At 35.8% G+C, this 20,640-nt stretch overlaps 3 protein-coding genes across 3 annotated transcripts; 1 reads left to right on the top strand and 2 right to left on the bottom strand.

Annotated features, from left to right (window-relative positions):
• Positions 1 to 2,970: 2,970 nt before the first annotated feature.
• On the bottom strand, positions 2,971 to 8,813 carry THFS (10-formyltetrahydrofolate synthetase). The gene is made up of 5 exons (XM_039131478.3): positions 8,550 to 8,813; positions 8,306 to 8,455; positions 4,694 to 5,869; positions 3,758 to 3,904; positions 2,971 to 3,380 (listed from the first exon to the last, which is right to left on the bottom strand). Exons 1-5 carry the CDS (start codon positions 8,709 to 8,711, stop codon positions 3,105 to 3,107), a joined length of 1,911 nt encoding a protein of 636 aa, XP_038987406.3. The 5' UTR covers positions 8,712 to 8,813; the 3' UTR covers positions 2,971 to 3,104.
• Positions 8,814 to 12,064: 3,251 nt separating this feature from the next.
• On the top strand, positions 12,065 to 17,525 carry WCRKC1 (WCRKC thioredoxin 1). The gene is made up of 5 exons (XM_039131479.3): positions 12,065 to 13,514; positions 15,447 to 15,521; positions 15,753 to 15,819; positions 15,990 to 16,007; positions 16,094 to 17,525. Exons 1-5 carry the CDS (start codon positions 13,201 to 13,203, stop codon positions 16,190 to 16,192), a joined length of 573 nt encoding a protein of 190 aa, XP_038987407.3. The 5' UTR covers positions 12,065 to 13,200; the 3' UTR covers positions 16,193 to 17,525.
• A 157-nt stretch (positions 17,526 to 17,682) lies between these two features.
• LOC148699525 (uncharacterized) lies at positions 17,683 to 20,341 on the bottom strand. The gene has a single exon (XM_088714254.2). It carries the CDS (start codon positions 18,701 to 18,703, stop codon positions 18,335 to 18,337), a length of 369 nt encoding a protein of 122 aa, XP_088570380.2. The 5' UTR covers positions 18,704 to 20,341; the 3' UTR covers positions 17,683 to 18,334.
• Between the last annotated feature and the right edge of the window lie 299 nt (positions 20,342 to 20,640).

Below are 20,640 nucleotides of genomic sequence, written 5' to 3' on the forward strand. Positions count from 1 at the left end.
TTCACTGTCCCTAAGAATAGATCGCACCGCTCTGAAAATGAATCTCGATGTAGCAGCGACACCATCGAACAGCCCAGAACCGCTCAGGAACATAGAAAATAGAGAGAGTATGAAGAGAAGGAAGATAAGATTTTTCGATTTGAAAAGAGAAGGAAGAGGTGTTTATAAAAAAACACAATATTTAAATTCAAAAAACTAAAAATCGGGCTCAACTCCTGCGGGGTCCCCTCCTGTGCGCAATGATCGAGCGCGACGCACCTAATTAACATGTTTTCGGATCAGATCTGCTAATTTTGCCTTGGCTCGTGCGCGTATAAACTACTTACTTTCTTTGCTTCCCCAAGTTAAAAGGTTGAAGACTATATAAAGATCTTTTGAATTTCATATCTTTCTAATGTAAGACTTAAAGAAAGTACACAAGACAAAAGACAAAAGGAGGGTAGGCTTCGAATTTTTGACACAAAATCTTTTGTAATATTAAGATAGATGGCATTTCCTCTCTTTTTTGTTGTTGTTGTTGGGGATTTAAAAGATCGTATTGTTTACATTCTGATTTCCATCATGACCAGTTATGTCTTCATGAAATCTTGCATAGCTTATTGTTCTTGTAGCTCTAATTTTCATTTTTTTCTTGGTTATGGTTTGGTTTAGCGCTTATGGTCAGGCTTATTCTTCTTTTGCATTCTATTAGACTAGAAATTAGAGGTCTCTAAGGCTTATATTTTAATTTCAAGGATTTTCGTCCATTTGATTTATTGAGAAATGGTTTGATAATTAGTGTGAAGCTGCTTGAGATTTATTTGTCGATGCATTCATGTGCAACACTTAAATGTTTTTGGGCAAATGCAATCACTAAACTTGATCGCCAAGAAAATGTATTGTTGTTGCAAATAAGAGATGAGAAATATAAAATGCTTAGTTGATGATTGGGGTTAGATTATGTTCCATTATAGTCTAGCTTTGCCTTAAAATGGTAATATCTAGAATTGAATGCTATTCTAGTGCTTCTACTAGTCTCTTAGAGAGCCACATAAAATTCTTTAGCTATGGAATCAAAATCCTTCTGATATATATTTTCATTTGCTTTATCCATATTGTCACTGCTTTGCTTGTGGATCTTTGGTAATTTCCATGGCTAATTCCATCTTTATATAAATCTGATATTATTGTTGGTGGTGGTGGTGGTGTTGCTCTTACTATTGTCAATGTTATATTGTTACTTCTACGCAGAATGCTCGAAAGAGGTATTCGTGCAAATAGGGTAATATTATCATACCATAATGCTCCAATAACATAAAGATATGTGGAGATGTCATGTGTCTTTCTATCATTGTTAGGCAGCTAATGAAACTTAAGTTTTACAGTTAGCACTCCTCTTCACAATACATGAACTAGATAGGTTTTCCTGATTTTGAAATTAGATGATGACATTTTCATTATATTTCTTTAAAAAAAACTTGGCATCTTTCCAATTCAGGAGAGATTGCTGCTCCACTCTCACGCCTTACTTCCATAAAATTTTCAATCATCTGTTCATATATGTGATGTTGAGGATAATCCATATTTATTTTTCTTTTTCCGAGCAACATAGTAGTAATATACTAAAATACCTCCACCAAGGTTTGAACTTTGTTTCTCTCTTGAGCGCAGGTCATTAGCATAGAATATCTACAATCTTTTAAAAGAATGCCAAGAGTATGCATAAGGATATAAGATTTTGTTTATAGTGAAAATTTGTTATTATTTTATGAAAGGGCATGAGAAGAGAGAGGTGACATGAAAGAAAAATTTATTTGGCATCACTTTTTATTTTTATTTTTTTTTATTTTAAAAAATAAAATTATAAACACCTATAAAAGAATATATTCAGCTCTGTTATTTTTATTTCTTATTTTTTAATGTGGACCATCCATGAGCCACGACATTATCTCTTCCCTGGAAGGAAAGGGATAACAATAGGCACCATCCATGCTCACCAGCCTATCATTTGTTATCATTTGCTGGCTTCACTAACCATAAAGACAACAATTAATTGACGGAACCAACCCTGTTTCCTCACAAGAAAAGGTGATCCTCCTCCGCACCCTAGTGGCTGCAAATATTTCTTCCCTACCTCCTCTGCCGTTAATAGATTCTAGGCATCTCATCATTTCAATTGAGTTATTTTCCAATAGTTCCACAGTTTGATTTTATAAACATTTTACAAGGGTGCATTTGCAGCAAGACAACCTGCAAAAGTGAGGTGCACTGTAGATGTGTCCCCAAAAAGTGCCACCAAATCAATTCATTTATCTTACAGACATGTTAAATAAAATTTCAGAAATCTTCAACCGGTTTGCTATCAGTATTCAAGTATTTCGGAAAAAAAAACATCTTGTCATAAGATATGTTGTCTTAGTACCAGACTCCATATTTGCACCACTCTATCATTACGTTAGTATGGTATGGAGCCGGTTTTGCATACCGAATGTCGGTATGCCTCCATACTATGTATATCGATACCGAATCTATACAATACACTATATCTTGTACCTTCTGATTCGATACGGTATGGTAAAGTGTGCCATGATTATATCATACAGTGAAATCCAGTATCTATAAACGAAGGAAATCTAAGAACACCAGGAGTATATTACTTGGCAATGCCCTATATAAATATGATATAACAGACAGTGAGCATTCGGAAATTTGAGCCTACAAAAATATACTGGCAATCAATTGTTATAAGCACTGTCAAAAACTGCTTGAAGTTTTGTACAATTCCACCGCATCATCTGTCACAAGAATTGGACCCTCCAGTTATCTATCCTCACGACTCCGAATTGACCATTCTTTTTCTTTCCTTCTCATCAGGGTAGGGATCTTTCCGTGTATTCTAACCATCATTAGATAAATGTTAAGACAGAAGGAGAACTGTATAAGCTTCTTGGTCTAACTAAAGTGATATAATTGAACTCAAATATATTATGCTAGATCAGAAAATAGCAGGCTTTGATTTTATTCAATTGAAAAATACAGAACGAGGTTCATTAGACATTTGGCAAACAACAAAGATTTGAAGCAGATGCACAGTGATAGAGGAAAAATACAACATACAGAAGATTTTAAGAGAGCCCAAGGACTTTCCCAGTGGCAATGTCAATATCAATGTCAAAGAAACAAGGTCGAGTCGGAAGACCGGGCATTGTACTCATTGTTCCCACAAGTGGATATATGAAGCCAGCTCCAATGCTAGCCCTCACATCTCTGATTGGCAGCACAAATCCAGCAGGAGCACCCTTCTGAGATGGGATGTGTGAGAATGAGTACTGGGTTTTCGCCATGCAAATGGGTAGACCTGAAAACCCTTGCCTGCTGTACATCTCAATCTGCTTCTCAGCCTTTCACAAAAGAAATCATGTCAAGGATAATGAATTTAAAGAACAAGAAAATTAATGTCTATGGTCATCTGAATAAAAGTTCTCATTTCTAGTGTTCAATCAATACTAATCCACAGTCAAGTGATAATTAGTGCCTTCATATTGACCCTTAATGGTTCTTGAGATGCTAGAACAGTAGTGATCAAGACTTTAAATAATTTTGCTTTGCAGTTGTTCACCATATTGCATTATTTTAAGTCAAATAATTTTGCTTTGCAGTTGTTCACCATATTGCATTATTTCAAGTCTAAAATGAAGATTTAGTTTTCCACACAATTAGATTCGGATAATTTATGCTATAAGTTATCATAATTGGTTAGTAGTAAAAAGAAAATTACCTGTTTTGAGTACTCAACACCACTGGCACCATAGGACTTGGCTATTGCCCCAATCTTTTCCTTAATACTAATGTCCACGGGATATAAAAATTTCAGATGCTGCGTCTGATTCTCACATGCCCTTTGAACTGCGATACCAAGATCAACCTGGAGGTTTTGGCAGAAAGCCACGGCAAATTCAGTGCAACCAGAAGTTGGTAGATGATTATCAGTTCAAATACATGGTCAGAAAAAGCCAGAGGAACTAAGCAAATGTATCCACACAATTAGAAGCATTTAGTTTTGCACATTAATACTACAGAACTTAAATTACATCTAACAATAAATAAATAAACAAAAAAGGACAGAGAAAAAAACATGGCACTGTGACATGAAACATCAGATAAAGCAAGCTACAAAAATGCTACACCAAGTGGTGCTCTGTTTTAATATTTCCTTTTTGCTTTTTTTTTCATTCAATCAGTACAGGATGTATATCTGACCAAACAAATGCTAAGTCCCAAGAATGTAGCTAATAGTTTCAAGATACAGCCATGTAGCTTCTACTCTCATAAAAAATGCAATGGAAAACGATAAAAGAAATCAAAAGAAAAATCATCATTATAAAACATGGACAAAGCGTCTCAAATATTACAGGCTATAGTAAAACATAAAATTACAGAAACAGATGCAGGAAAACGAGTGTTTAAGTGAAACATGCCATAGCAGGAAACAGAAAAGAGTCATATAAAACATGCCAGAAATTTGTTGGTATGACATAAAAATCCATAAAGAAAGCACTAAGAAAGCAGATAGCAAAGGTTTTCCTAATCAAAATTCGGCAACAACGATGTCCCACATAAAATATGCTACTAAAGTGATGCATAAATGACATGTTTTTGAGATAAAACAGGTACACTATAGACATGCCATATCAAAAATGGACGTAATACTAACCGCTCCTTTTCCACCATGAGCATGATGAGTGCATACAACCGCATCAAAAGCACCAGCTGCCAAAGCTGCACTTCTCACAACATTCATCTCAGCCTCAGAATCTGTTGCAAACTTATTGATTGCAACCACAACATTCACACCATAAGACTTTGTGTTCAAAATATGCCTGGCAAGATTCACGCAGCCAGCTTCAACAAGAGCCACATTTTCAGTCAAATAGGCATGGTCGAGAGGCTTCCCAGCCACAACCTCGGGTCCACCACCATGCATTTTCAAAGCTCTTATAGTCGCCACAATAACAGCACATTGGGGCACTAAACCACTGTACCTACACTTAATATTCATAAACTTTTCTGTGCCAATATCAGCACCAAAACCTGCTTCTGTGACTACAAAACCACCTTTTCCAACCAGTTTGAGAGCAATCTTATCAGCCACTATCGATGAATTTCCATGAGCAATGTTGGCAAAAGGTCCAGCATGAACTAGAACAGGGGTCCCTTCAAGAGTCTGCATCAGAGTGGGGTTAATGGCATCTTTCATCAGCACAGTTAGAGCACCACCAACCCCAAGATCATCTGCAGTTATTGGTTCACCAGCCTTGCTGTTTCCTATTACCATTCTTCCAAGCCTTTCCCTCATGTCTGAAAGGGAAGTGGTAAGAGCCAGTACAGCCATGATCTCACTAGCAACTGATATGTCAAAGCCTGTTTCTCTTACCATCCCTTTTTCTTCAGGACCTTGTCCAATTGTAATTTTCCTCAAGAACCGATCATTGACATCCATGACTCTCCTCCAAGTTATGGAATCTGGATCAATATCAAGCCTAGCAAATCGTTTGACTTCATCAGGTGTCAGCTCATCAGGATTTGTCTTTGAGATGCCAAGCTTCTTCAGACGCCTGAACATAACATCAGCAAAGGTGCGTTTGCCTTCTTTGTTTGGAGGGCACAATCTATTAAACAGAGCTTTGTCTGATTGAGATGCCTCATGGAAAAACCGGGTATCTATAGCAGCAGCAAGAAGATTATTTGCAGCTGTGATTGCATGAATATCTCCAGTTAGATGAAGATTGAACTCATCCATAGGAATAACTTGACTGTAACCACCACCAGCAGCACCTCCTTTAATTCCAAAAGTTGGACCTTGGGATGGTTGACGTAGACAGGTGGCAACCTAATCAGAGACAGATTTAGTTGGTAAAATACTATAACACTTAGAAAAAATATTAATAAGCAATCTAGGACACGGTTTTGTAATGAAGTAGGTAGGAAAAAAACCAAATAGTATTGCTAGAAATAAGTTGTAAAACTGATTCAGAATTATTTGCTGGCATTCTTCAATAATGTAACCCAATAAATTTAGGCCATATTGGTTTTATCCATGCGAAGGACAATACCAATAGTGTTCAATTGTTTATAATGATTTCGTTCAATCTTTACTGTTTAGACATGGTGACTTTTCATTACTAGTTTTTGCTTTTGGCAAAAAACTTCAAAAACAGTTGAAATAAGACATTCTCTACTCCACACCCCATTTTGGTTAATAGTTCATATTCTCAAATATTTCATTGATCTTTTTCATCTCAGAAAAAGGTATATGAAAACATACAATTATACAAATGAGGTATTGTGTGTTGAAATTGCTATAATCGTGTGAAAAGGACGAAGAAGAATTATTAGAAAAGTCGATGTGGTGACAAATAAATTTTCATTTTTTGTGAGCCTACAATGTGTCTGAGCCCATCTATCATTATTTTTTCACACATAAGCTTGCAGCTAATATTTAAGAGAAGGTGTCATGTTGTATGACGTTTGCAGATTTTAAATTACTAATGGAAAACAAAAAACAGAGTTGAGAGCAAATGTACGAAGGACGAATTAGAGGATAAGGTCTATAAAAGATAAACTGGAGAATATGTATGCAGTTTATGGGTATAGAGGTAAAAAATGAGGCAATGAGCCTATGGCCAGAATTGGTGGCCAATCGATAGCCTATTGAAAACATTTTCCAAAAACTTGAATGTATCATACAGACAATTGGCGAGATAAACATATCTTAAAACAAAGCCAAGTAAACCTATGATTTGCATGGGCCTCTTACAGATGGCACAGGGTAAGGAATAATGCATAAAAAATATGGCTCATTTATGTGATGTACTTTCCTAACTTCATTTAGCCTGGTCCTGAGTTTTAAGAAATATTTGTATAACTCTCCCTGAGGTGTGAAGCAAGCCAAAAAAAAATTGAGGAGCTAACTAGCACAAGGTTACAAATCCCTGAAAGCAGACTCAAGCAAAAACATACAAGCTCAATTTGCACCTTTGCTAATTTAAAATGAAAGAAGAAGAAATCTAGAGAGATAAATATTACAGAAGCTATAAAACAAAATTCACAGCAGTTTTCATGAAAGGAGTAAGAGTAAAATGTATCCAAACAATACGAATGCTCATAAGAAGTATATTTAAGGTCAAATGAAATAATTTTGGAATTATTAACAGCAGCATACTAGTCATATATGACCTTAAATAGCATTTATAAGACCAATATGATCAAGAAACGTAGTACAATCCCGGGAGATTATATGTATTAGCAGTTTAGCACCATATTTAAGCTCAAAGTTTATTTGAAATCTTAATTAGCTAATAATTAGTACTTGCACCTTTAAGTTCAAACATTAAAAGAACAATTTTGCAAACCAATGGATAAGCAAGTAAATAAATAAATAAATAATGTAAACAAGATCTGTTTGTGTGGTTTCTTTCAGTTGACAATATGGGTCATTGTCAGTTCCAATTTCATTTGATGAAGTGAATATATAAAAAAAGGGCTTGAAACTCAGGAAGACCAGAAAAGCACCAAAACAACATGAGTTAAAGAGTATGCTGATTTAACTCTCCTCTCAACATGAAGATATAAAAATCAAAATAACAAAAGCCCTTATTAACGTTTGTAGATTCACAAAATCACAATCTAGATTATGTTTTACATACTCCTGTGCGTGGTCCAAACATGATGAGAAAGTGAAAAATATGCACCTTTGTTCTAGATCTGCTCATGCGAGTTAAGATCATAGTAAATGATACTGAAATAACGTCTCCCATGGAATATTAACAAAACCACATTTTATAGTAAGATCCAAAAAAAAATGAAGCACGTCATCCAGTAGTCTATCTTAAAAGCAAAACTTTCTCCTTTCTCTCTTGTTCTAAATCAGGGGGGAAAAAAAAGAAAGAAAAGAAATGCGAACCATATCGAACTCCGAGTACTTCATAAAGATGAGAAAAATTCCACGCTCATTCATAAGTGATTCACATGGTCGAATGAAAACAACCCCACAGTCCAAATTGGGATGACCGACCAGACATCTGTAGCTAAATCATCAAAGAAGTTACAGAAAACCCAACCCTGATCGACACCCAACACATGATTAGATCTACAAGTACAAGAAACAAAGTAGAAAACCCCTTCAAACCACGAAGAAATACCAAAAGGAAGAGACATCGAAGCCAAAGGCGGCAGCTTTTCATCATTAAAGCCCTCAGAGTTTGTCAGAAAGCATCCAGAAGGTGGGGGAGGGAGACCGAGAGGAAGAGGAGTTCAAAGGCGGCACCTTTTTATCAAGGAAAGCACCCAAAGCCTGGCAGAGACCCACCGTGGTGGTCGACTTGCCTTCCCCGAGCGGCGTCGGGGTGATCCCTCCGACCACGACGTAGTACCCATCCTCCGATCCCTGGAGCTCATCGAGCGCCGACAAGAGAACCTAAAATCCCACAAACCACCAAGCCAATCAAATAAGAGAAGAGAACCTAAGCGAGAAGATCTGCGATTGAGTTTGGGGACAAAAGGGAGAAGACCTTGGCCTTGTACTTTCCATAGAGATCGTAGTGTTTGGAGTCGAGGTTGAGATCCTCGGCGATGGTGGCAATGGGGAGGGGCTCGACGGAGTTGGCGATGTCGATATCGGCGGGCACCGGAGACACCACTTCCAGTCTCCTTATCGTCTTTGATGACCCCATCTCTCTCTCTCTCTCTCTCTCTCTCTCTGTGACCAGAGCAAGAGGACAGGAGTGAGCCTTGGCTCCGTTCTCTCTGCGTCCGCGATTGTAATCTAACTTTAGATATCACGAAGAAATGGTTAAATAGACTTTGGATTGCAAGGTTTTGACCGTATGATTGTGATCGGATGGACCACGTAGGTGCAAAATAGAGTGGTATATTACTATATTTGAACAATTCATGCTACGGGTTTCTTTATCGTTTTTTATCTTTTGGGGAATATACACTGTACTTTGCCCTTGTTATACTCAAATCCTTGCACTTCAAAATTTAATAACTAGCGAGGAACGGGCAGCTTATGCCCCACGACATCCCAAGGCTCGTCGAGAGTTGTAGCTCCTTCCGAATCATTCATATTTATCGAGAAACAAATGGTACAGCAGGTTGGATGATCTTCTTTGCAGTGCATCACTTTGGTGGATTATTCTGAGTGAATCAAACAAAAGCTTCTTATTTTTTTCACCAGTTTTTTTTTCCTAACTTTGTTGACTGTACTTACATATGTATTGTGTGAGGTGTCGGCGTACAAAAATAAAAACTAAAAAACTAAAAAACTCTCGAATCGGTCCATATCTCGTATGACACCATCAACAGCTCTGCTAGAATGACTAATTTACCCTTTATCAATACCAGGAAGGAGTTTTAATAGGTTTATAATTGTATTAGAGCAAGTCTAATTTGAATTAAAACGAATCCCTCCATCCTTCTTTTCCTAATTCCCTTATGTAGCGTTTGATGACCCAAATAGGATCACCAATGATTTTAGATCACTGATAATTCTTATTCCAAGATAATCCGATCTTCGATTATCTCATATCACCACGTTTAGTACGATACGTTTAAGTCATTAAATATTTTGAAGTATCCAAGAATAACCTGTTCGGTATTTCATAGAAATTCAAAATCACTGTATATATAATACCAAAACTACTTTAATATATTCCATAAAATATATTTATTAGTCCTATAAATCATTAATCCTATAAAAAAATATTTAATACTAAATATTTAATATTTATATTTATGTTTAATTATATTTTTTAATACTAATATTTATTTTTAATTAAAAAATAAAATAAAAGTAAAAGTAATATATTATATAATTTTATTATATAAATATAAAGTACAATAATTATTTATAGCCCGTTGCACCACAATGAAAAGCTTAAATTAATTCACCCTCTAACCAGCTGCCAACCAAGACCAATAATAAGCCTCTAAGGGAGACTGTAGCACTACAGATCCACCCCATTGCCATTGACACCTACAGTGATCATCCAAGAAGCCAACGAAGACCACATCAAACAGTTTCTCCTGGTTCTGCAACTCTAGAGCTCAATCTCAAGCCTCCTATTCCTCTGGGGGAGCCTATTGATGACCTCCATCTCGTGTGCACAGAGTTAGAAGTTAAACTCAAGATCTATGTTCTAATACTATGTTGAAATCACCACTTGTCCTAAAAGCTTATACTTATAGGATGAGATAGATTTATTCATATATTTTTTGCATAGCTCTTCTTCTATAGTGGCATAGATGGAAGAGATTGCTTAAGGACATATTGAAGCTCTGGCTCAATTACGTGGTAATCTGTCTCAATTTTTGCCTATATTTCTTTCATTGCCTCCTAGTCATAATGCTGGACTCCTTAGGGTTATCCCTACCGCGCTCTTTCTCCATTGTCCCAAATTGTTGGCTTAGAAACTCTTCGAACCCTAGTTTTAAGTGGGGGAGAAGAAAATCACATGAGATATATAATTGACTTTGCCTTGGCACTAAAATAAAGATCAGTTGATGAAGGCATGGACTGGGGCACTTTATGGATTTCATAAGTTTAAGACACACACTATAGTCTTGTAAGCCTTTTGCGAAAGCCTGATGATGGATTGAAGGGCCAATTTGGAATGGAAAAATACATGGTGGACCGGTTTGAGATTTTTAAAGAGAGGGAGTCTAAGTGTAACCCAGGCAAAGTACATAAATGTAATTGTGTTTTTCTGTTCTTTTAATTATTTATGAATTAGCAGCTAGTGATTGAAGTTGAGATCTTGGTGGAAGCTACATTGCTAGATCTAAATCCCAACCTAATTTGCCTCCATAAGGATTCCTTTTTTTTTTTTTGTTATCTTACTATCGAGGAATGGGACCAATCACTACTCTAGATGTGGTTTAGATCAAAACATAAGAAAATGACTATAAGTTTAAGTTGAGCTTGATTAAGCCTAGATCTGATCACGCTTGGTTTGAACTTATTCTTGAACCTAATTTTTAAGATCAAACATGATTTGTTTATGATCTGATCAAGCATGATTTGAACTTAATTTTGAATCAAGAGGAGAACTAGTCCAATCAATTAGCTTGATAACCTCAAAATTGAGCAAAAATTGGTCCAGGTTTCTATCAAGCTTGAATTGACAATTAACTGATTCCAATAATTAAATTTAAAATTATTTCTCACAATATATAAAGCTACAAAATTATTAAATACATTATGAAATACATGAGCACTTAATTTAGACTTTATATAGTAAAATATATGTACATGATATATATCATATATTATATTATATAATATTCTTGTGGAGTCAAGCGTAATTGAGCCTGATTAATTTCAAGCTTGGTTTAAGATTATCTTAAAGCTCATGAATCATGAGTAGTTTGATTTAGTTAAATTTGAGTTGAACTTAATTGAATTTAATTTGAGCCAAACTCAGGTCAAGCTGGAGCGTCTCCAATCAATTGATAGCCTAGTCATGGCTTTTCAGCGCGCGATAGCGATCTTAAACCACATCCCACCACTTTATTCTCAACTTTTTTTTTTTGTTAATCATTTAACTTATTCAGCTTAATTCAACTTATTGTAGATTAGATTAATGTTCAATAAAATGGTCAAATTTGAATTTAAATTTTTAATCAATATTAGATTTGGATTAATAGATCGTTGATCTATCATGCATCTAATGCAATATGCATCCAATCTCACCCGATTATAAACTTAAAGCTCTTGGTACAATTTAAGACATAATTGATTCAACTACTAAGAAATGCCATTAGGGCCGTTTGGTTCGCAGGAAAAGAAGGGGGGAAAGTGTGGTCAACGGGAAAGCAATGAGATACCTCTTGTTTGGTTGGAGTTTTCAAAGAAGAGAGATGGAAAAGTTATATTCCTGTGGGAATATGATTCTCACATTTCATGGGAAAGTCTTTTCCCATGAGAAACATGGGAAAGTTACTTTCTCATGAGGCGGGAATAACTCCATTTTTATTTTTTTCCCAAAAGGCCCTTCAGTATTAAAGAAACATTAAAGAGGCATTAAAGACCTAATTTTTATTAAGAGTATAATAGAAATTATACATAACTTTTACAGGAAAGTGGATGTTCAACCAAACATAAGCACTTTGGAAATTTGTCACTTTCCCATGGTCAACCGAACATGCCAAAAGTATTTTCCTAGGTATCTTCTTCCTAAGAATCTGCTTCCCAAAAATTATATTCCTAGGAGGAAAAATGCTTCCCGCGAACCAAACGAGCCCTTAAGGTTGCCTTTTCATCTTCTTGCACCTATATATACTAGAGAAACTAGATTTTTCTTTTTTTTTTGGTGAAACGACTGCTCACATTTCTCTATTACGAGCACAGCCAGCTACATCAGCATCAAGCAAACAACACAAAGCAAAAGGAACAAAAGACTGCTGCATCCAGAGAAGGTCTCCGGAGTGGTGCGCAATGAAGGAGGCGATCTAGCCAGTAGCCTGGTTCGCCTTCCGTAAGACATGTCTTTAGAGAACCCGATACTTCCGTAGTATCCGACGAATGTCGCCCAGAAGCAGGTGCTCCACCTCCTTCCGCGCCTTCTCTTTCAGATGCGCCATCAGGAAAGCTGAATCTGCTTCCAAAACGGTGCAACCAGCCTGCAGAACATATTCCGCATAATAAGAAAGAGCCTCTGTAAATCCCTAAGAAATCGATTCTAAATTATTGCCACGTAAGTGCCGTGACATGATGAACCAAGACCACAAAATCAATATCCGCTTCCGTATCGATTCCGGAGAGACTTCGGATTGCTTCACTGTATCCGGAAACAATCCCTTTGCACGGTGGCGCGGCAGCCCCGCACGGACTCAAAGCTACAGGAAGGTGACTCAGTCAGAATAAATCCTGGAACATCATCACCGTCCAATGACCAGCTACAAGACCATCAGGACCGTCCAATGAATCCGAAGATATTTTCTCTTTGTCTGGGCCCAATCTCTCCTCTCCTCTCCTCTCCTCTCCTCTGCTTCCAAGTCCCATCCGGATAAGTCTCTCTCTTTTCAATCGCAAATCCCGGTTCCCATCACTCCGTCTCCAGCCAAACGTTCAAATACCCAGATCTGATATCAGCTTAAAGGCACCGTTTTTTTTTTTTTTGCCCCACCGGAAAACGAAGCAACCGAGCTCCAGGGGGGAAAATGGCAGCCTCGGCAGCGAATCCTAACATTCTCTGTTCTGATCTCTGCTTCAGAGAACAGGGGATCCACGCATCCAACGGCGGCGGCGGCGGATGCTGCTCGCTGGTGGCGGTGAACGGCGGAGGATTCCCCGCGTCCTCCGGAGTGAGGAGCGGGAGAAGGAGGCCGAGAGGAGAGGTAAAGGCGGGGTTGTTCTGGCAGCAAGACGTGTCGAGGCCGACATCGATCGAGATGGAAGCCATCGCCGGAGTGGAAGAGCTGGATGAGATCCTCCGTTTGTCGCAGGAGCGCTCTCAGCCCATCGTCATCGACTGGTTAAGTAGTCTCCAACCCCTCTCTGTTCTTATATTATAATATTACATTTTAGCCTCTCAATCTGGTTGGTATGTTTACCGGGCAGTCACTGGATGCCGAGGTCATTAATGTTGGTCTAATTTATATGGGCCAAGTCCATGGAAGGCCTGATATAATCCCACTCTAATCCATCTTAATTTGTGAACTAGGGCTTCTATAAATGGTTATATCCCTTGACCTTTAGTGTAAATCTGGTAATTATAGTTGGACCAAATTTGATTTCACACTTCTGATAAAGTAATTGGGGAAATTTAGGTTTTCCCTATAAATTGACAACAATTGGACTGGAAATTTTATTTATAGTCTTTGTTTATTTCATGATTAATCCATGATCTATTAGTAAAACATGCTAACTTGTGTTTAGAAGTATGCCTAATTGCATGACAAAATACAAAGACCCAAAACTATGTATGATGGACTAAAATAGAAATGGTAACTAGGTCAGGACTGCTAAAGAAAGGATCTGGTTTTTAGGTTTGACAAAATAATTTCAACTAGAAATTGATAAAATATGTACTTGCATCAAAAAAATAAAAAAATTAAAGAGATGAATAGGATATTAAAATGCATGCATGTAAGAACCAAGATATAAACATAGAGAAGGAGATATTTCATAAATAATAAGTGATATAAAATAAAAGTGGAAAAATAAAATGAGCATATTTAAAAGCCTTTAAGTTCCCTTTGGAAAATGCACATAAGAAAACATAGAATATAGAATCAACAAAGAAGAAATAAAAACAAAACAGCATAAACAAGAAGAAAACAAGAATAAGTGATAAAATATAACAAAAGAAAATATTAAAAAAATTAAAAACATAAATAATTTTTGAAAATAAAGTAGAATAAAATAAAAATAGAAAAATAAATCGAACATGATGAAATAAAAGAAATTAAACAGTGTAACTAGAAATATGTTAAAATAAATACAAAGTGGAAGGGAGATAGATGGTTAAGACCTATGAGGGCTGAGGCCTTGGGGTGAGAGATAAAGAGTGTGTCAGTTGGGACAGGGAGAGAGACATGGGATGGGGTGGGATGGCTACATGGAAACGTTGAGAAAAATAATCAAGAGAAACATATGATGGCAAAATTGAGGCATTTAAGACAGGGGAAAGAATTGTGACATTTAAGATGGCAAGGAGAAAGGTAATCAAAGGATAACTTCTTATACCTGATAGAAGACCAACCAAATTCGAGTAAGGGTGGGATTTGAACCCGGGTCATTAGTATCAATGCCCAATCAGACATTTGGCACCCTCAATATTGAAATAATTTTATAAATAAATTTTTGGTATCTTGAAGAATTTTGGGATTGGGAGTTTAATGGCCCTCAGCCAATTATTCCCACACCTTATCTCTGTCTGCTATATAATTCTGGCAGTCATCGGATAGAGGGTGATATGGATAAGATGATCAGGGTTCGAATTATGTGCTAAATATGTGACAATTATATGATGGTAAATTAGGCTTTAGGTGTAGAAGAATTTATAATGGATTCTCAACCTTTACCAACTCTTCCATAAGTTGGACTAACATTTATTGTCTATGCTAGCTAGGAAGTTGCTACAAGTAAAAGTGTAACTCTTTTTAGCTAAATCAGATGTTAGAGGATGCAGTTGGATAATAGCAAAAACAAGATTAGATTAGTATCTAGCAAGTTGCATCTCAAATTCAACATGAGTGCAGTACATCCCCACCTGCCCAACCCAAATGAGTCTGTGAAAGTTTGATCCAATTTGCATCATTATTTCTTTGCTCTAACAACCACTGGATTTAGTATCGTTGATAAAATTACTTAAAATTATCTTGTGAATTTAACTCCTGCAAGCTAATTTATGTCACCACTGAGTGCAGTAACATTGAAGTTATTGATAGTTGTCTTGGGCCAGGATGGCTGCTTGGTGTCGAAAATGCATTTATTTGAAGCCCAAGTTAGAAAAGCTGGCAGCAGAATACCACCCAAGGTGAGGATTATTCTCTAATTCCAGTGTATTCTCCAATCAATGAAGTAAGAAATCTGAAAAATGCACTGCAGCAGAATGATCGCAAGATTTAGGTAAAGATAGCATTCAAATCAATCGCAAGACAATGTGGTTGATGGTGCAAAGGGAATATGTGAAAATTTAACTTTCTAGCAACTCTTTTATGATATATTGCTGTGAATTTTGTTGTACCTTTCTTGTTCTTGTTTGCAGGGTTAAATTTTATTATGTGGACGTAAACAAAGTTTCTCAAGAACTGGTGAAGCGAGGGAACATTTCTGTGAGTTAACCATTGACTCTGTTTATCTTTTTCTTGTCACTCTCTTTACAATATAATGGTTGTCCAATTACAACTACTATATATCTGCTTTCTAAGTTTTATGTTTTATCTTTTCTTTTCTTTTCTTTTTTTCTCATTTGATGGACTCGATACTTCTGGGAATTCTTCAGAAAATGCCAACCATTCAGGTGGGAATTAATTTTCATATTTATTTTTTTCTTAATTGAAATATTTCTTTTAAGGAGAAATAATTGGAAATTGCTGCTACATGCAGCTATGGAAGGATGGAGAAATGAAAGCTGAAGTAATTGGAGGCCATAAAGCATGGCTAGTAATGGATGAGGTCCGGGAGATGATTCAAAAAAATATTTGATATGTTATTTCTTTTCTTCCTGCTTTCTTTTCTTTTTCTTTTTTTTTTTCAAAATAGGTAGGCTATTATATGTGTACATATCAATCAATAATATTCTTGATTTTTATATTCCCCATCTATGCTGAGATTTTTCTGAAGAATAATACTTTTATACCATTTTCTTGTTGTATCGAGGACATGAGTGCTCTGCTTAACGTGATTGAACAAGATAAAATAAAAATCCTAGGAGAAACATTTTGATAATTTTATGAATACGAAGGTTATACCTATAACAGCCAAAATTGTTCTTAATTCATCATTGTTGTGATAGACAGAAGGAATAATGAAACAAAAAGCTAAAAAAAAAGAGCACAATATTTATATGGTAGGGTCTATTGATCCACGTCCATAGGTAGAGACGATGCAGATATTTTACTATAAAAATTGGAGATTACGGAGTATAAGATTTTCTTCCAAACCCTAGCCTTCAATATATTGGATCTTTAGAATACTCAATTGCTCTCTTTCCTTAGGGTGATCTGATCAGAGGAGGAAAGAAGTCTCTCAAACCATTGAAATTTAAAAGAAAATGAAAGAATTATAAAAGTGGGCCTTAAGTCTTCTTTTTCTTTTATCTCAATTGGGTAATGTAGAACTAAGTTATGTCTTCCGAAGTTTGGCTTGGGATTTGGCTTTTCGATGTGGTGAATCTTACTCCCGAACTAATCATTCTTGATTTATAAAGTTGATGCATAGTATTTTATTATTATATATGCTTCTTTCTAGAATATTGTATGATTTTTAATTGAACGTATTGATTTTGATATGAATTATGTTCGATTGATTTCGATATCGTATGAATTTATTTATCTTATGATTTGGAACACTGAATATGAGAAATGAATTTTTGCTTCAAAATAAATTTGGACTCGCAGCCAGACTGTATTGATACCCTGTCAGTGGGAGTTATTCGTCGGTATATCAATACTCTGCTAGTGGAGGTTATTCGTTGGTATATCGATATCCTGCCAGTGGGGGTTATTTGCTGCTATATCGATACCCCGCTAGTGGGGTTATACATTGGCATATCGATACCTTGCCAGTAGGGATTATATATTGGCACTTTGATAAGCTCATATTCTGGCCCAGCTATATTATATAAATGTTGTCTTATGGCTGTCGATATGAACTTGATGATTTGAAAAATAGTTGATTTATGAAACAAGATTTGAAATTTAAAGTGATTGGATAGCGTATCGATTTAGCTTTGAATCAATGTATTTTACACGTTTAATTTCAGTATATTATTATTGTATTATTGCTTGATTTATCTAATTAAAATATTTGTTGCTTACTGGGCTGTCTAGCTCATTATACGGTTTTTTACTATTTTTACATATCCAAATAATTAGCTCAACTCAGAGATTTACCATGAAAGAGCAATTAGAGACAAGATTTTGACATCTTTATTTAGATTAGATTTTGTTTTAGAGTTGATGCAAGTTTTTGGAATATTATTGGTTTTGCAAAACTTTTAATTTTGTTATTTAATTAGAATTAAATGTTATTATTTGAATTATTTCCGTTGCGGGATTTTGATATCATAATGAGATATGTTACATACTCGTGGAGAAAGTTTCCTATGAATGTGCGACAGTTCCGCAGCCTCCGACCTAGGCACATATTTATGTACCTTTTTCTCATATAGTAACAAATTTTTCGAAATACAACATAGCTCTCTGAACTTTAACAACAACTTAAGCAGCATACTGCCGCATCAACTTGGAAAAGAGTCGTCTTTAGAATCAAACATGAGGGGGACAATTTCCCTGTTCTCCATCGTAATCATAACAAACCCTAATTAAATTTTTTATGTACCAACTTACGTAGAAAAAACCATATGCATGCACGTAACTGTTAGGAATAATTCCTAAACGGAGGTAATCTTTTAAACCATGCCATGAGACATATTCATCAAAAATATTGCATGAAGGATCACTTTCAGTCATTAGTAGCCAGAAATTGTTAAATTAATACTCCAAAAAAGCACGAACTCAGCTATTTTTCATAAATCATATCACTTCATTTCATTACTTCAAAATTTAAACTCTTAGAATCCATAAAAGCATCAAAATCGTCAGGCCATCGACATCTTACAAAGAATTAATCTACTGGGTGTTTCAAAGAAGCCTCTCCAGCCGGGGAATTGGAAGGGGATGGCTCGTCGGCGCCAACGGGCACGTCGGAGAACCAAGCCAGCATCCGTCGAACGCTCATCGATCTCACACTCCGAAAACTGTGAGATCTCATTGTGGAAGAGGAGGAGAAGACATTGGATGAGTTGATGAGGATCAGATACACCAGAGCTTGGACCAACAAGAAGATGGCCAACTTTTTCAGGAGGTCCTCAAGGCCATGAAAGAAGAAGTCCTCTATCGCCATGGCTATGGCTGGGGGAACGAAATATGAAGGCAGAATGGGAATGGTATGAGAGAAGTTGAGAGACTCTTGGATGGGTTTATCAGGCCTCATATATAGTTTCTATGGTTTACTTTTAGCTAGTAGAAGAGTTCATGCTTCGGCTTGTGGAAAGAGTAAAAGGAGACAAAAATCTATTACTTTACTCATGACTTTGATTTTTTCCCCTCTTGGAAGCAATAAAATAATTTTTTTTTTATTGTATAGATATGCCTTTGGTTCATGGCATCTTGGTGGCGTCTCTAACCATTCCTTTGATGGAGTAATTTTTTTAAAAAAATATTTAACACCCAATTCATTCTTTGACCGAGTTCAACACGCGGTTATTACTTGATCATGCATTATCATTTGATTTTTAATCACATATTTATTTTTTGTTCTTGCACATAGTTATATTTTATATATATATATATTTTTTTAACTGCGTAGCTATTATTTTGATAAATTTATATAATTAGTTTCGAAAACTTGGTCAAACTCTCCTTCAACATATGCGTATGAGGATGACAAGTATGCCACCTTCTGAATTTAAAATTTAACCATTGAAACTAATTGCAACAATCAACGATAATCTAAGCACCTAATAGCATAATTATAAAATGGCTATTATTAATATGTCACCATGATGATGATTAAGACTGCTGTTTTTTTTTTAATCAATATCTATAGAATATTATATTTTTATATTAATAACCTTGAAAGAAAATATTTTTATTTTATTTGAAAACAAAATAATATTATTAATATATAATTTTATAAAATTAAATTTTTGCTACTATTAGCTGTTATATTCTATCACAAAGATCATCAATGACTCTCAACGTGCCGAAATATGAAAATATGAAGGAGCAGTTTGGGAGTACTCAAATAAAATAATCATGAGGTAAGAAATTTGAGCATGGTTCTTGTGCACATAAAATGCTGCACAGCTACATATGGATGAGAATCAAACAAGGTGTAAGAAAATATAAAAATATATAAATAAATCTACTTCAGTTTATAAGCTTAAGCTTTTAGAATAAGCGGTGATTTCAACATGGTATCAAAGCAGCACTCTTTAACCTCCATTAAAAGAAAAGTCCGGCTCACATGTGAGAGAGAGTGTAAGAACATATAAAAATATATAAATAAATCTACCTTATTTTATAAGCTTAAGCTTTGACTTCTGATGGCAACCATCTAGAGATGTATAATATTCTGTGGTGGATGGGTCGCACTGCAAGCATTAAGCTGCGGTCGTCCTGATCGAAGTCTAACTTCTTCTAAGCTATGCCTGTCAGGAATTTTGGGACCCCTTCTCGAATGTCGACGGCAATGCAGCCTAGCACTAAGGTTGATGGCAACGTTTGTCTTGCTGGAAAATTATATATCGGACTCGGTTAGGCAAACTTGCAAGGCTTCAAGAAACTAAAGGATCATGTGAATTGAAAAATATAGTTTCTAGACTCCCAAAATCAAAATAGTTTCCAAGAAGGTCGAACACTATTAACCAGAAATGAAAAACTAAAAGTGATACAAATTTGCTACTTTTTTCTTCTTATGTAGGAGATAATTTACCACCCAACTGCTGCTTCCTGGTGTGGATGGAGGGCGATATTTAAGATTTAATGATGCCTACGTATGCATTGCACCAAGTCTGAGATGCAACGTAGAAGCAATCTATTGCGATGGCAGTGGGCCAATTGTAATCTAAACTATTTTCCCTGTCTATACTCCTACATGATCCAAATTTGAATTGGACGTTGGTTGAACTTGCAGTGCATAGATGTGCAACCCTACCATAAATTTTTCCAGAATATATATATATATATATATATATATATATATATATATATATATATATATATATATATATATATATATATATATATATGTATATAGAGAGAGAGAGAGAGAGAGAGAGAGAGAGAGAGAGAGAGGATAATAAAAACTCAGGCATATTATTTAGACAATTTAAAAAATCACAAAAAGAAAACTTTAGCCACCAAGCA

Source organism: Phoenix dactylifera, chromosome 18, assembly GCF_051530095.1.
Source record: "Phoenix dactylifera cultivar Ajwa chromosome 18, Ajwa_hap1_PhDact_Kaust_v1.1, whole genome shotgun sequence".
In the NCBI taxonomy this organism is placed as follows: Eukaryota; Viridiplantae; Streptophyta; class Magnoliopsida; order Arecales; family Arecaceae; genus Phoenix; species Phoenix dactylifera.

Coding starts and splice junctions, on each gene's coding strand:
- THFS (XM_039131478.3), bottom strand. CDS start 8,711: ATGGGGTCATCAAAGACGATAAGGAGACTGGAAGTGGTGTCTCCGGTG. Junction 5,870..8,305: donor GTGCTTTCCTTGATAAAAAG/GTGCCGCCTTTG, acceptor GTCTCTGATTAG/GTTGCCACCTGTCTACGTCA. Junction 3,381..3,757: donor GTGTTGAGTACTCAAAACAG/GTAATTTTCTTT, acceptor CTTTTGTGAAAG/GCTGAGAAGCAGATTGAGAT.
- WCRKC1 (XM_039131479.3), top strand. CDS start 13,201: ATGGCAGCCTCGGCAGCGAATCCTAACATTCTCTGTTCTGATCTCTGC. Junction 13,515..15,446: donor CAGCCCATCGTCATCGACTG/GTTAAGTAGTCT, acceptor GTCTTGGGCCAG/GATGGCTGCTTGGTGTCGAA. Junction 15,522..15,752: donor GCAGCAGAATACCACCCAAG/GTGAGGATTATT, acceptor TCTTGTTTGCAG/GGTTAAATTTTATTATGTGG.
- LOC148699525 (XM_088714254.2), bottom strand. CDS start 18,703: ATGAGGCCTGATAAACCCATCCAAGAGTCTCTCAACTTCTCTCATACC.